This window comes from Dama dama, chromosome 29, assembly GCF_033118175.1.
Source record: "Dama dama isolate Ldn47 chromosome 29, ASM3311817v1, whole genome shotgun sequence".
NCBI classification, from domain to species: domain Eukaryota; kingdom Metazoa; phylum Chordata; class Mammalia; order Artiodactyla; family Cervidae; genus Dama; species Dama dama.
This window is the reverse complement of record NC_083709.1, coordinates 14,908,693-14,921,718: the sequence shown is the minus strand read 5'-3', so window position 1 is coordinate 14,921,718 and position 13,026 is coordinate 14,908,693. Positions and strand designations below refer to the sequence as shown.

General features: G+C 40.1%; 1 protein-coding gene across 1 annotated transcript in view; it reads right to left on the bottom strand.

Annotated features, from left to right (window-relative positions):
• GALNTL6 (polypeptide N-acetylgalactosaminyltransferase like 6) overlaps positions 1–13,026 on the bottom strand; it is a 1,397,085-nt gene that overhangs the window by 140,159 nt on the left and 1,243,900 nt on the right. Inside the window, exon 7 of the mRNA XM_061132206.1 lies at positions 1,423–1,540. Within this exon, the coding sequence (XP_060988189.1) occupies positions 1,423–1,540 (118 nt within the window). The remainder of the gene's footprint in view (positions 1–1,422; positions 1,541–13,026) is intronic.

Below are 13,026 nucleotides of genomic sequence, written 5' to 3'. Positions count from 1 at the left end.
AATTAGATGTGTTTCAATAATCTGAAAAGAAGAACTGATTTAGTAAATAGTGTTTCCAGGTTCATTGCCAGCAATCAGATTGAAAATTCTAGATGTCCTGAAGCCTGCCGTCATGTCTCCTGAGTTTCTCTTTGGGGATATTTATTTTATGACACTTTGGAGACAACATAACATTTCTGTTAATACACTGAATATGGTTATTACAGTTAAATAAAAACCAGTTTTATAAATTTCTTTTATGCATAAATTTAAAAAGTTTAGCTAGACTATTAGGTTTGACTTTTACTGCATTCAGGATACATTTTATTTTAGCAAGAATTGGTTTGACTTTATAATAGAGGTAATTAAGAGAGCTGATTTATTTACTGAGATTTCAGTGTGGTAAATTTTGTGAGAATCACTATCTTCTGTATGAATATGGACAAGGATAAAGGAAAAAAGAAAACCTTTTGCATAGTTTATTTTGCTTTGATTATCTGATCTTCATATCTTGTAGTAAATGTTGTCATTTACAAATCCTGAAATTTGATATGCTATTATATATTTATATATCATATATGTGTATATCAGAATATATGCATGGATATATATGTAATAAAGGCTTCCTGGATGGCTCAGTGGTTAAAGAATCTGCCTGCCAATGCAGGAGAGCGGGTTCGATTGGAGAAGGGCATGGCAATCCACACCAGTATTCTTGCCTGGATGATCCCATGAACAGAGGAGCCTGGTGGATTACAGTCCAAGGGGTCACAAAGAGTCAGACCCAACTGAGTGACTGAGAATATATGTAATAAAGTATATAATTTCAGGAGTACTTATGGTCCAAGCAAGTGGAAATGAAACCTGAGTAGTTTCAGATAAAAAACTCACTTGTTTTGGAATTATATAAAGATTCAGTTATACATATATACATCATTTAATCAGTAAATTGCTCAGTCGTGTCTGGCTCTTTGCAGCCCCATGGACTGTGGCCCACCAGGCTCCTCTGTGCAATTCTTCTGGCAGGAATACTGGAGTGGGTTGCCATTTCCTTCTCTAACGTATGTGTTTGTTCTAGAACAAGCACAAAGGGCAGAAGCTCCAGTAATTCCACTCTGTCACCTCCTTGCCCCTGTCTGTCTGCTCTGGGGGCCTGAGAAGGAACGCACTGCCGGTGGAGCCGCAGGGCGCTCGCGCATCGTGGCTCCTGCCTGCAAGTGGGATCCCGAGCTCTTTCTCCTCTGCTTGACTTTGATGGCATGACTGCGTCTCTCTGAAGCTTCAGGAGGAAGCAGCCTCTCTCAGCCAAAAGCTGAGGTGGGGAAATGACATGTCTGTTTTCGATGTCAATTTATAACATAGGTCACAAAACGAAATGTCGCCATTCCATTAGAATTGTCAAAAAGAGGCCGACCTAGTGTGGCAAGGGTGCTGACGGCTTACCTTGAAAGAAATTTCATACTGCTCTCCTCCCCAGATCTCCAGACCTGGATCATAGCCACCCAACTCCCAAAACCATTTGCGATCCACGGCAAAGAGACCTCCAGCCATAACGGGAGACCTGTGAAAGGAATAAAACCATCTTTAAAGGGCTCTGAGCACCGGGGACCCTGGCATTTTGCTTGGGGATAAAAATAGCAAACTTTAAGTTTCGTGGTCACCGCACAGAGGTTTTCAGCACAGGTTTTCTGTGAGTGTACATGAGTTCTCACGGGGTCTCCGATCGCTCCTGGAACCCCCATGGGCTTTGAACTTCATAGTTCAGGCTCTCAAGCCACTCACGCCCCATGGAACCACACATTAGCTCCGTGTGTTCGTCATCAGAGAGAAGTATATGATGACTAGTGACTCATATGTTGGGAAAATCAGTGGTTTTATGGATTTTCCTCAAAATGAAAGAGATCTTATACTATCAGACACATAAAAACATAGAAAACACAATTGTAGACCATACCTTTAATTAATTTCTCTTATGTATTCACCATGCACCTACCATTTCCAGGTCATGTCCATTTAACAGACTATGAGATGGTCAGAACAAAATAACCAACCAGAACTAGTTATTAGCATGCCAATGCTGGAGTCTAAACTAGGTCTTTTCACTTTAATGATGTTCTTTTAAAAGTCTACCTTTCTAGGAAATATTCTTTTGATCAAATAATAATTTCAAGTTTTCTGTTCTTGCTAGGATGCATTGCAGTCATATTACTAGGTAATGAGGTAATTTATAATCATTGGATCCTGCCCTAAAATGTTATTTTTTTATTTTTTTTTTTAATTTTTTTATATTATTATTATTTTTTTTTTTTCCAGTGGGTTTTGTCATACATTGATATGAATCAGCCATGGATTTACATGTATTCCCAATCCCGATCCCCCCTCCCACCTCCCTCTCCACCCGATTCCTCTGGGTCTTCCCAGTGCACCAGGCCCGAGCACTTGTCTCATGCATCCCACCTGGGCTGGTGACCTGTTTTACCATAGATAGTATACATGCTGTTCTTTTGAAATATCCCACCCTCACATTCTCCCACAAAGTTCAAAAGTCTGTTCTGTATTTCTGTGTCTCTTTTTCTGTTTTGCATATAGGGTTATTGTTATCACCTTTCTAAATTCCATATATATGTGTTAGTATGCTGTAATGTTCTTTATCTTTCTGGCTTACTTCACTCTGTATAATGGGCTCCAGCTTCATCCATCTCATTGGGACTGGTTCAAATGAAGTCTTTTTAATGGCTGAGTAATATTCCATGGTGTATATGTACCACAGCTTCCTTATCCATTCATCTGCTGATGGGCATCTAGGTTGCTTCCATGTCATGGCTATTATAAACAGTGCTGCGATGAACATTGGGGTGCACGTGTCTCTTTCAGATCTGGTTTCCTCAGTGTGTATGCCCAGAAGTGGGATTGCTGGGTCATATGGCAGTTCTATTTCCAGTTTTTTAAGAAATCTCCACACTGTTTTCCATAGCGGCTGTACTAGTTTGCATTCTCACCAACAGTGTAAGAGGGTTCCCTTTTCTCCACACCCTCTCCAGCATTTATTGCTTGTAGACTTTTGGATAGCAGCCATCCTGACTGGCGTGTAATGGTACCTCATTGTGGTTTTGATTTGCATTTCTCTAATAATGAGTGATGTTGAGCATCTTTCCATGTGTTTGTTAGCCATCTGTATGTCTTCTTTGGAGAAATGTCTGTTTAGTTCTTTGCCCCATTTTTTGATTGGGTCATTTATTTTTCTGGAATTGAGCTGCAGAAGTTGCTTGTATATTTTTGAGATTAATCCTTTGTCTGTTTCTTCATTTGCTATTATTTTCTCCCAATCTGAGGGCTGTCTTTTCACCTTACTTATAGTTTCCTTTGTAGTGCAAAAGCTTTTAAGTTTCATTAGGTCCCATTTGTTTAGTTTTGCTTTTATTTCCAATATTCTTGGAGGTGGGTCATAGAGGATCTTGCTGTGATTTATGTCGGAGAGTGTTTTGCCTATGTTCTCCTCTAGGAGTTTTATAGTTTCTGGTCTTACATTTAGATCTTTAATCCATTTTGAGTTTATTTTTGTGTATGGTGTTAGAAAGTGTTCTAGTTTCATTCTTTTACAAGTGGTTGACCAGTTTTCCCAGCACCACTTGTTAAAGAGGTTGTCTTTTTTCCATTGTATATCCTTGCCTCCTTTGTCAAAGATAAGGTGTCCATAGGTCCGTGGATTTATCTCTGGGCTTTCTATTCTGTTCCATTTATCTATATTTCTGTGTTTGTGCCAGTACCATACTGTCTTGATGACTGTGGCTTTGTAGTAGAGTCTGAAGTCAGGCAGGTTGATTCCTCCAGTTCCATTCTAAAATGTTATTTTTTTGAAACTCAGGAGCAGCTTTTCAGTTTCTCTGTTATTATTATTATTCTTTGTTAATGTTTTTGCCACTGTTTTGCAGTGGGAGCATGAAGTCTTAACCACTGGACTGCCAGAGGAGTCAGCTCACGTGTGTGTGTGTTTAATATTTATGTATTTGGCTATGCTGAGTCTTAGTTGTGGCACGTGGGACTTTTTTAGGTGTGGCATGTGGGGTCTTTAGTTGTGACATGCACACACTTACTGTGGCATGTGGGGTCTAGTTCCTTGACCAGGGATCAAACTTGGACCCCTGCATTGGGAGCTTGGAGTCTTAGCCGCTGGACCACCTGGGAAGTCCCTGCTCTTGTGTTTTTGAATGTTCACTATGTGCTGGGCTCTTCTGTGGGATTCTTGTCCAGTTTCCTTGATTAATCCTCACTGCAGCCCTAGGAATACCATCCCTGTGATCTATTGGGAGAACAGGATGAGGGAGGGCCCAGCATCCTGTCTGGGCCAGGAAGGTGGTGGCACTGTGGCTGATTCCAAAGCCTTTTGCAATGCTGTTTCTGTTTCAATGTCTCAAGAGAGTTGATGTTGTTTAGTTGCTAAGCCGTGTCCCAATCTTTGTGATCCCACCAGGATCCCACCATGGACTGTAGCCCACCAGGTTCCTCTGACCATGGGATTTCCCAGGCAAGAATACTGCAGTTGGTTGCCCTTCCCTTCTCCAGGGGATCTTCCCGACTCAGGGATTGAACCCACGTCTCTGAGTCTCCTGCACTGCAGGAGGATTCTTTACCCCGGGTAAAGAGAGACAGCGACATAAATGTTTACATAAAACAACCAGAGAACACTTCATGCAGACCAAGCAAATCTGTAAAAACACACACAATCAATAAAATTTTTGTGACACTTCTGAAGATTTTTTGGAAACAAAGGATATTTATACATATAAGTACAAGACACTAAATACTGAAGACATGTTTAAAAATGTCTAAGTAAATAAGACACACCAATTTACAGACTCACTGAAGTTGTGCCGTTGGTAACTTTCTATGATGCTCTAGAGGGACATAAATGTGAATTTATTTAAGTGTGTTGTGTATTTCAGAGACTTTGCATGTTACGATGGTACTTGGCCTAATCACTTCAGTTTAAGGTTTTAAAAAATATGTGTATGCTCTCTGTAGATGGAAAGATTACAAGACAGGAAGAGGGATTTATTTCTCCCCTAGGAAAGTGAGCAGGATTGAAATAATAACACAAAGGATCTCATGCATTTTAAAAACTCTGTTTGAAATAGAAGGCTTGGAACCAGATGTGCCTTACTTTAGCTCTCTCTCCAGCAGTATATTCTTTTCCCACTTTCCATGCACTGAATTTCAGAGGGAGTCACAGCTGTAGCTGGGACAGACTGACATGGACCATGTCCTAGGGGCAGTTCCTCAATGATTGTATTTGATCCATCTGTGTCATCTTTGATTCCGTGGGGCTTGGGCTTAAGTGATTAGAAAGTCTCAAACCTTAATAATAAATTGTAAAACATAATTGAGAGATAACCCAGCATAATATATAGTTTGCTTCACTGTCAAAAAAAAAGCAACGCGTGCATGCTCAGTTACTTCAGTTGTGTCTGACTCCTTGCGACCCTGTGCACTGCAGCCTGCCAGGCTCCTCTGTCCATGGGATTCTGCAGGAAAGAATACTGGAGTGGGTTGCCATGCCCTTCTCCCCTCAGGTTATCTTCCCCTCAGGGATCGAACATGCATCTCTGCATCTCCTGCATTGCAGGCAGATTCTTTACTGCTGAACCCCTGGGGAAGCCCCAAAAGAGCAATAGTCATAATGGAATTGCACGTACCTAATTTGTCAATTCTGGATCTAATGGGGCAGGGACTAGTTTAGGTGTGTGGGAAGATGATGCATCTGAGTGTTGGGGAAATTAGGATATTCAGAATGCAGCTGGGTATATATGTTCTTAGACCAGAGATATGGTCAAAACTGGAAGTAAACTTGGTTGACATCAGTTTAAACACAGCAAGAAAAATCATTAGAATGTACAAAAATATCCAGTAATATTGAGGGAACATGGCATTGAGCTGTGTTTATTTTGGCCAAAATACACCTGCACTTCAAAAAATTAAAAAAAGAAATTGTCTGTTCCATTCAGTCTGGACCACAAATGGAAAGATCTTAAGTCCTACTAATGAGTTCTCATTTGACTGTGTAAAACATGAGACCAGGGTGCAACAGAATTTACACTGTGCAGACTAAATCTCCCAACTAGAGTTACTACTATTATAGATATGGAACTAGTATAGATATTGGGAAGAGAACATCCTAGATTGATATTTTTTATTGTAAATGATTTGTTGGAAGCACAACATCTTGTTTTCTTGATGAGTTTATAAAAAACTAAACTTGGGATGTATCTTTGGTTAGTTTGAGGCATAATAAAATAAATTCAAATGGACCCCCTTACCTTCACTGATGTTGTTTCCAAGCCCTCAATAAATTAGCATCTCCTATCTTGATTAGTGTGAATGATTGGTAAGAAACAAACCTTTTGTTTATGTATTTATTCATATTTGTCCATTACTCTTTTGAACAGTGTAACTAAGGTATAGTTGTCATGCAATGAATTGCAAATATTTTAAGTGGAAAATTTGATAGGTTTTGACTTATGGATACCCCTGGGTACCATCATTACATTCAGGAAAAAGTAACACATCTATCATGCCTCCAAAGTTTCCTCGTTGTATCCCTCCCTCCCTCCTGACCCTCTTCTCATTCCTTTCCTCTAGGATAACTGATTTATGCCTCTGTAGATGAGTTTGATGGAGAAGGAAATGGCACCCCACTCCAGTACTCTTGCCTGGAAAATCCCATGGATGGAGGAGCCTGGTGGGCTGCAGTCCATGGGGTCGCTGAGTTGGACACGACTGAATGACTTCACTTTCACTTTTCACTTTCACGCATTGGAGAAGGAAATGGCAACCCACTCCAGTGTTCTTGCCTGGAGAATCCCAAGGACGGGGAAGCCTGATGGGCTGCTGTCTATGGGGTCGCACAGAGTTGGACACAACTGAAGTGACTTAGCAGCAGCAGCAGCAGCTGATGAGTTTGAATTGTCTAGAATTTTGTATAAATGAAATTATACAGTATGTGCTCTTCTTTGGGAATATATGACTCCTTTCATTCATGTCATTATTCTGAGACTCACTCTTGTTGTAATGTCTTAATAGTTTCTTCCTTTTTTATTGCTGAGTAGTATTCCATTTGCATGGATATACTATAGTTTGATTATCTATTTGCCCACTGATGAACGTTTGGGTTTTTTTCCATTTTGGGGTTATTACAAATAAAGCTGCTATGAGTTTTCTGTGCTAATCTTTGTGTGGATATATGCTTTCATTTCTCTTGAGAAAAAGCCTGGGAGTGGAATGACTAAATCATGTGGTAGGTGTGGGTTTAACCTTTTAAGAAACTGTGTAACAGTTTAGTAAGAACTGTGTAACAGTTCTTAAAGGTTTAACCTTTAAGAAACTCTTTCCCAGAGTGCTTGTAACTTTATATTCCCACCAGCTGTATTTGAGTTCCAACTGCCACTTATCCTCATATACTTGATATGGGCAGTAACAGGGGCATGGTGGTATCTTATTATGGTTTTGTTTTGCATTTCTGCAATGATTAATGAATGGTGCTGAGCAAATTATGTTATTCCTTTATTTTGTCTAGTCAGTCTGGCTAGAAGTTTATTGATCTGCTTAAAGAATTAACTTTTGGTTTCATTGATTTTTCTCTATTGTTTTCAGTTTTATATTTCATTGATTTCTCCATGGGCTTCATTAGTTTAATTATTCTACTGACTTTGTGCTTTATCTTCTCTTCTTTTTCTAGTTACTTAGGGTGGAAGCTGATATTATTGATCTGAGACTTTTTTCTAATAAAGCTATTTAGTACTGTAAGTCTCCCCTAAGCACTACTTTAGAAGAATTCCGCAAAAAAAGAAATGATATTCAGTGTTCCCATTTTCATCATGTCAAGTACTCCATAATTTCTCTTTTGTTTTCTTTCTGTGACCTATGGGTTATATAAGTGTATGTAGTTTAGTTTCCAACTATTTGAGAGTTTTTTTTGAAGATCTTTCTGTTATTGATTTACATGCAACTCCATTGTGGTTAGGGAACACACTTTGAAAGACTTGAATCCTTTTAAATTTATTGGCGTTTTTTTAATGGGTCAGACTGTGATCTGTAAAAATGTATTCTGTTGCCATTGAATGGAGTGGTTTATGAATATTTATTAGGTAAACCTGGTTGATAGTGTTGTTCAAGTCTTCGATATTCTTATTGATTTTTCTGCCTCCTTGTTGTATCAATTACTGAGAGGGATATTGAAATCTATGACTATAATTCTGGTTTTGTTTATCTCTTCCTCTGTTCTATCAAGTTTTTGCTTCATGCATTTTGTAGCTCTGTTAATAAGTGCGTATATGTTTAGGAATTTCATGTCCTCTTGATGAATTGACCTCATTCTCTTTACAAAATGACTCTTATCACCTCTGGTAATATTCTTTACTCAGGCATTGATCTTGCTTGGGTATTAGTATAGCCGTTTCAACTTTCTTGTGTCTATATTTAAAGTGGTTTTCTTGTTGGCAGCTTATAGTTGCATCTTGCTGTTAAAAATCCCTGCTTTTTCATTGGGATGTTGAGATCACTTATTTTTAATATGGTCATTCATGTGATTAGGCTTAAAACTATTATCTTCTTTGCTTTCTATATGTCCCATCTGTTGTTTCCTTTTCCTCCTTTCCTTATCTTTATGGTTAATTGAATATTTTTCATGATTGCATTTGGTGCTTCTCTGCCTGCGTAAAAAAATTTTCTTGGAGATACAGAACTTTTTGGGTGCTAGATATTTGGAACATTTTTGAGTTTTGTTCCAGGATGCAATTGGAGGTAGTTTGACCCTTTTGGAAGCCTTGAGCAAGGCATAATCTACAAATTATTCACACCCTTAAGGCAAGACCCCGTGTGTGCTTCAGTCAATGTCCTGCGATCATCGGGTTGTTCAGTCTGACGGGAACAGACCCTCTTCTCAGCCTTGGGTGCCTTCTGGCCACTGTTTCTTCTGATTCTTTCTAGTGGTTCTTTTGCATTTGTGGGCAGAGGCTCTTGTCAGTCCTCTGCTGAGGACTCAGGGGTACCCTCTGCAGGTCTCTGAGCTCCCTCCCATGTGACTCTCTTCTGCCCTTGAAATTCCAGCTGCCCTGTTCTCCCCAGACTTGGCTCCACACCAAGTTAGGCTGGCCCCACCGGGCTCCCCTCCTTACACCACAGCCTGGAGGCTCTCTCAAGTAAGCAAGCTGGGGATGATTCCAGGTCTCACCTAATTTCTTCCCATCTCTCAGGAATCACTGTCCTTCATTCCCAGATGTCTGGTATCTTGAAAAACCACTGTTTCATGTGTATTAGTTTCTTGGTTTTTCAGATGACAGGGTAAATCTGGGCCATATTACTCCAGTTTGTTTAGAAATGGAAGTCCAAAAGTCTACCCATTAGTCTTTGTTTTAGAATATTTAAAAATGTATATTTTTAGTAGATGGTATGTTTGCGTGTTTACAAAGAATCTTGCTCCCCACCACTCTAATTGTATCATCACAAACAACCATGATTTTTCCTTATGTATCTTTTCAGAGATATTTCATAGTCATATAAGCAAATATAAATCCATCTTATTTTTCTTCCTACTCTATGAAAATGGTTGTATGCTACATCCAGTGGTCTTTACCTAATTCTTTTTAAAACTCTCTAACATATTTTTTTATATCTATTTTTATTTATTTGGCTGTTCTCTTAGTTGTGGCGTGCAAGACTTTTAGTTGTGTCATGCAAACTCTTAGTTGTGGCATGTTGGATCTAGTTCCTTGACCAGGGATTGAACCCAGGTCCCCTGCATTGACAGCTTGGAGTCTTAGCCACTGGACCACCAGGGAAGTCCCTCCATAACATATTTTAATGGTCATGTCATATTGAAAAGAGCTTTCTTGTTCTATTTTCCTAATATTTGCTCATTATTCCATTAAGCATAAAATTGTGTATCCATCTATATATATGGTGAACATTTAGATTATTTTCACTATTTTCCTATTTCAGAACTTCCACAATAAATAATGTACATATATCATTTCCACATGTGTAAGTAAATCTTTAGGAGAAATTCCTAGAATTTTGTATTCTGGTTTGTTATAAAAAGTAAAACTGTAGAAACTGATTTACTTTTCCACTTCTGGAAGCTAAAGTTTCATTGTAAATTGTGTCCTAACCTGACACGTTAGTTCAAGTTTCACACCAGTCCAAATGCAATGATTTAGGGTCTGATGAAATAAGAGGAGAGTCAGATAAAAGTGGCAATTCTACCGAGAAATTACAGATCTATCATAAAATATTAATATCTGTCAGTCTACTGGTCGATTTCGCCAAGGAAACGTCATTATTGTGATAATACTTGGAGAGCAATTGTTGAAAAGTTTCCCAGGGTAATTCATTTTTCAAAAAGGAAAGAAAGAGGAATAAAGGATGGATTTGAGGCTAAGGATGGGAAAAGGCCCCGTGCTGGGAAGGAGAATAGTAATAGGAGGAGGAGGGAGGCCAGGACTGCTGGGGCCAGAGCATCCAGGGGGCTGGTGGGGGCGGGGAGGTGATGCTTGAGAGGCGACCCATGCAGCACCATGCAGGGTGGGCGCTCAGAATCCCCACTGGTCCACGAAATGGGCAATGCCAGGCATCACAGATGGTCCCTACAATAGTCTATATTTGTTCTTTCCCCTGATGGCCGCCACCCTCTCCCTTCAAGCGCAGAGTGAGCCAGGGCATCGGCCCCAGTGTTTCTGGTGACTTGGCAGGAAGAGTCTGCTCAAAGGCTCATAGAAGCTTGTCCTTCCAATTCTTGCCCTTCCTAGCTCGAGATCGCAGATGATGCGCAGAGAGGGAAGAGAGAGGGGAGAAGGTAGACCCCCGCAGAGCTGTCATCCTGGGGTGATGGAGCCCCCCACCCTGTGCTGTGGAAGTGCCACTGGGACACACAGGGAGGATACCTCCTCCCCCCCACCCCCCACCCCCCTAAAAAACACAGCTCTAGGCTTTAACAAGCTATCCTGTGTGGAATTACCAGAACTGCTGGATCCAAAACCAGGTGGCTTGCCAGCAAGGTTCTTGGTGGCCACCCCAGTGAACTGGTAGCCATGGTCACAAGGACAAGTCTGTTTTTTGGCCTCATTGGATTCTGGAATGTTTGTCTTCCTGGAGAAGGAGGGACTGCCATTGTAAGGGAGACTGAACTTCCCGCTGCTTTTGTGCAGAGACCTCAGAGCTGGATTTGAGTAGCTCTGGAGAAAATGGCTCAGCAGATAAAGAATCCACCTGCAATGCAGGAGACATGAGACTCAGGTTCGACCCCTGATTAGGGAAGATTCCCCGGGAGGAGGAAATGGCAAGCCACTGAGGTACTCTTGCTGGGAGAATCCCATGGATAGAGGAGCCTGGAGGGCTGCAGCCCATGGGGGCACAGAGTCAGACACGCCTGAGCACATGGCACATTGTCATGCACAGGTGGGTGTGCGGACTGAAATCCACACCTCATCACACAGATGTGGGTTAAGTCTCGTGCAGTGTTTTTCAGCGACATCAAGAGAAGGATACCTTTGTTCCCTGTAGATTAAAAAAGATTTCATTGTTGCATTGTTTTCTCATCAGAGGAAATGGAGAAGGGCTGTTGATTATTTTTAACTTATTCTTCTACTTTCTTGGTGCCTCAGACTTCCCTGGTGGCTCAGACGGTAAAGCGTCTGCCTGCAATGCAGGAGACCCAGGTTTGGTCCCTGGGTTGGGAAGATCCTCTGGAGAATGAAATGGCAACCAGTACTCTTGCCTGGAAAATCCCATGGACAGAGGAGCCTGGTAGGCTACAGTCCATGGGGTCACAAAGAGTCGGACACAACTGAGCGACTTCACTTTCTTCTACTTTCTATTTTCCATTTTAATTATATACTAATTGCCCAAAACCCTTCCTACTGGCCCCATGTCCTACAATTTCTAATTTATTTATCTTCATACTCCTTGATTTCTTCCAAAATACTGTTACTGATTTTGTTTCCCTGGGAATATTAACACACTGTAGACATGTTTTACTGGGACTGTGTGTCCGTGTAACTTTTAACATATTAATGTACTTTATAAGCATTGCTCAGGTAATGTCACAAAGCAGGTTTTGGGTTTTGCTATTAGGAAGCAACTGTTATCCTTGGGTTGACTTTTAAAATGGGTATAACCATGAAGCAACATATTCCTAGAGAAGATACTTTATTCTTCAGGCCATAGAAATGTGACTTTGGTGAATACCTAATGGAAATCAATTTTCCATTTTATATGGTGGCTATTGAACCAGGTAACGAATATGCTTTCCTTTTTAACTTACAGTAGACTAGTTTACTTTTCCATATCAGTTTTTATATTCCAAACTTTACTGACTTTAAGTTCATGGGGTAATTATGTAATGTCCTAGAAACATTCTTATTTGGTGCCAGTGAAAAATTCCTCATGTTCTCATTTGCAAATGCATTTTTCAAAGCGTGTTCTTGGTTGTTTTTGCTAAACTAGAAGGTGTATCCTTTTTTTGGGGGGGTGGGTTTTACCCTGCTTCATGTGGGATCATTGTTCCTGGACCAAGGATCAAACAAATATCCTCTGCGGTGGAAACAGGGAGTGTTAAACATTGGACCACCAGAGAAGCCCTGGTATGTGGTTCCTAATTCTAGTAGCCTAACCCCATGATTCCCACAGAATTGTAATAAGTTGCTAGTCTTCCTAATATTCTCTATTTCACACATGGACTCTTTCCTCACATGTGAACAAAAATGGTATTTTAATAAAAAAAAAAAAAAAAACCTCTAGAATATTTTTTCTACTTTCTCTCATTTTCAGAAAGTGTTATTTAACATTTTAATACATCTTGTTTATTCTTTGGAGTCAGAAGACTAAAAAAAAAAATATCCCACTGAAAGATAAATACACATAAAAATTTATTTTTAAAATGGGCAATTAAAACCTAGGTCCAAAAACCTAAAGGAAACCTTCAATTTGGTCTCTTAGAGATCTGGTTCTCAATTTCCTTTCACTTTAGTGGTGTCAGTGAGAATTCTGAATGTGTGG